Genomic DNA, 3036 nt, shown 5'->3' with positions numbered 1-3036 from the left:
CGTGTCGGCCTGCGCAAACAGCTCTGCCACGAAGCTAAACCAGAAACGGGTGATTAGAGCCGGTTTGGGGTGGGGATAACTCCATCCCTGTTTCTTCAGGATGAGATCCACCTCCTGCATGATGACCGGGGACCCGTCCTGGAGTCCCTGGTAGCCAGAGCCATCCGCAACATCGAGATGACGCGATGTCAGGCTCGTTGGCTTGAGTGCCACCCTCCCCAACTACGAGGACGTGGCCACGTTCCTGCGAGTGGACCCGGCCAAAGGCTTGTTCTACTTCGATAACAGGTACCCTGGAAAGCCGGGAGAGAGCCCTACGACGGGCTGAGTGTTTAGCTGTGGGTGCCGCGGTCTCACCGAGCCTTCAGCCTACTCGCAATTTTTGCTTTTGCAAAAATTTGCATTTGTTTGCTGTTGGATGTGCCGGCGAACACGTGTTTGGGACCAGGGCAGCTCAGTGCAGCCCCAGGACCTGTGCCACGGCGCCTGCGGTGTCGTTCGTGCGAGCAGATGCCTTAGAGAAGGCGGATGAGCTGCTGTACCTGTGTGCTGCGGAAACTATTTGAGGGAAGCCTCAGATAGGATTGTGGTAGTTCCCGAAACGCCGTGTTTGCTCCCCGAGTCCGCGTGTAGCAAACGGATTCCAGGCAATAGGAGTACGTTGCCATTGCCTGCTGTTCCGGGCGGAACCGGAGCCGTCACGTCTCTGAGTCAGTCAGGGCGCAAGGGAAGCGGGTCGAACCCGGGAGCCCAAAATCGAGGCTGCCTTTTGCCAGCACCTTTGTGTTGGGGTTTCTTTGTTCTTCTGCCCTTTTATGGACTTGGTTTGTTTTCCTTCCAGCTTCCGGCCGGTGCCCCTGGAGCAGACCTACGTGGGTATAACGGAGAAGAAAGCCATCAAGCGCTTCCAGATAATGAATGAGATTGTTTACGAGAAGATCATGGAGCACGCTGGCAAGAACCAGGTTCGATCCTTCATCTTGTTGTTCCTGACACAACCCTGGTCCCTCTCTGTTGCTGGTGAGACTCTGGAGTTGCTGCCGTGGAGAGGAGGGTGGGTTTGGGTGGTCGGTGGCAGCTGAGAGAAGAGGGAGCGCAGGTTTTCTCTCTCTGCCAGCTCTCCAGTTACTGTCCGACCTGTCCTTTTGGGATGAGGGAGGATTTGTGATGCTGCCCTACTGGATCAGGAGCTCTGTGCGTGCGTCAGGACTAATCGTAGAGCTCTTCCCACCCGGAACACCGGGAGCAGGTCGGGTCAGGTGGCTCTGCCAGCCGCAGCGGCTCCGCTCTCAGCGATGGCGCTGCCTCCTCCTTTAACAGGTGCTGGTGTTCGTTCACTCCAGGAAGGAGACTGGGAAGACTGCCCGGGCCATCAGGGACATGTGCCTGGAGAAAGACACCTTGGGCCTCTTCTTGCGCGAGGGCTCAGCCTCCACCGAGGTCCTGAGGACGGAGGCTGAGCAGTGCAAGGTAACGGCCCGGCCACGGCGATCATGGCCACCAGAAGCTGCCGGTTTGGCGCGGGGATACGCGCTCCCTTCCCTTGTTCCTCTTCCCTCTTGGTGTTCCTTGGCTGGGTTGGAAATCCTGGAGCTGGCTGTGTTTCCCCTGCAGAACCTGGAGCTGAAGGACCTCCTGCCCTATGGCTTCGCCATTCACCACGCCGGGATGACGCGGGTGGACCGGACGCTGGTGGAGGATCTGTTTGCTGACAAGCACATTCAGGTGAGCCGCGCTTCCCAGGAGCTGCACCTTTTTTGCTTTTTTTGGGGTGGGTGCTTCACGAGGAACGCTCAAGCCGTGTTTTCTGACGGCCCTTTGGGCAAAATCAAGAGTGTCCAGCGTAGCCAAACCCCATCCCGCTCTGCTGGAGCTGGTGCCTGATGAAGGTGTCCGTGGTTTTGGGGTAAAGAATAGAGACCAAAGGCACGTAGACAGGAGCGAGAGGGTGAGAACGGCTCCCCTGGGCCTGGCTGAGTGTTTAAAGCTCGAGGCCTGTCCCGGAGCAGGCTGTCTCCGCCAGGATCGCCGCTTTGGCAAACCACCATCCAAGCAGTTTCCTGGCTGCCTTATAAAGGGAAGGGAGGGGATTTTCTTGGGGTTGTGCAATGAGCTGGGAAATTGGGCAAAAGCCTTGCTCTTTACCTGACCTCCCTCTGCCGAGCTGTCAGGACAGTTCCAGTTCTGATTTTTGCCTGTTTTCTGCTCGTCTGTGGTGTCAGGCCCAGCGTTTCAGATCCCTTTTGTCCCCGGGAAAAGGCTTCTGCCTGGCTTAGGCGGCTGTTTCGCTCCTGCAGGTGCTGGTCTCCACAGCCACGCTGGCCTGGGGCGTGAACCTCCCCGCTCACACCGTCATCATCAAGGGGACGCAGGTGTACAGCCCCGAGAAGGGGCGCTGGACCGAGCTGGGAGCTCTGGACATCTTGCAGGTGAATTTCTGGGAACGAAGATGCCGCCGGGATCTGGGACAGGATTTTTCCTTTCCCTCTGAGGCACATCTGAGGTCTGCCTCGGCGTTTTCTCAGGGCAGTCCCTCCCTGCTCTCTGCTCTCAGCTGTTCTGTCTTGGTGGGAGGGCAGAGGAGAAGCGGATCAGTTGAAAAACAAATGATTCCTCTCCCAGCTTCTTGCCCAAACACACCCAAGACATTCCTAGTGTCCTCTGCCAGCCAGAAGCAACAGCAGATCCCAAGACATTCCTAGTGACTCCTGCCAGCCAGAAGCAACAGCAGACGCCAATCGGGTAGCAAAGCCCCAGCTTTTACATTTTACTGACCTCACCTTCCCGTTCCCTAGATGCTGGGGCGCGCCGGGCGGCCTCAGTACGACACCAAAGGAGAGGGCATCCTCATCACGTCCCACGGTGAGCTGCAGTATTACCTGTCCCTGCTCAACCAGCAGCTCCCCATCGAGAGTCAGATGGTGTCGAAGCTCCCGGACATGCTGAACGCCGAGGCCGTGCTGGGCAACGTCCAGAACGCGAAGGCGAGTGCGAATCTCTGCTTCCCCCGGCGTGGGGTGGGCCCTTCCCTGCACC

At 58.2% G+C, this 3036-nt stretch overlaps 1 protein-coding gene across 1 annotated transcript in view; it reads left to right on the top strand.

Annotated features, from left to right (window-relative positions):
- Positions 1–99: 99 nt before the first annotated feature.
- Positions 100–3036, top strand: part of LOC104513691 (U5 small nuclear ribonucleoprotein 200 kDa helicase-like) — a gene marked incomplete at both ends in the record, with an annotated part of 9266 nt that continues 6329 nt past the window's right edge. The window contains 7 exon segments of the mRNA XM_010157134.1: positions 100–182; positions 184–288; positions 842–965; positions 1321–1470; positions 1615–1725; positions 2298–2429; positions 2796–2984. Coding sequence (XP_010155436.1) covers positions 100–182; positions 184–288; positions 842–965; positions 1321–1470; positions 1615–1725; positions 2298–2429; positions 2796–2984 — 894 coding nt within the window.

Source organism: Eurypyga helias, unplaced genomic scaffold, assembly GCF_000690775.1.
Source record: "Eurypyga helias isolate BGI_N326 unplaced genomic scaffold, ASM69077v1 scaffold20928, whole genome shotgun sequence".
NCBI classification, from domain to species: Eukaryota; Metazoa; Chordata; class Aves; order Eurypygiformes; family Eurypygidae; genus Eurypyga; species Eurypyga helias.
The sequence above is the reverse complement of the archived record's forward strand: the minus strand, read 5'-3'. Positions and strand labels throughout refer to the sequence as shown.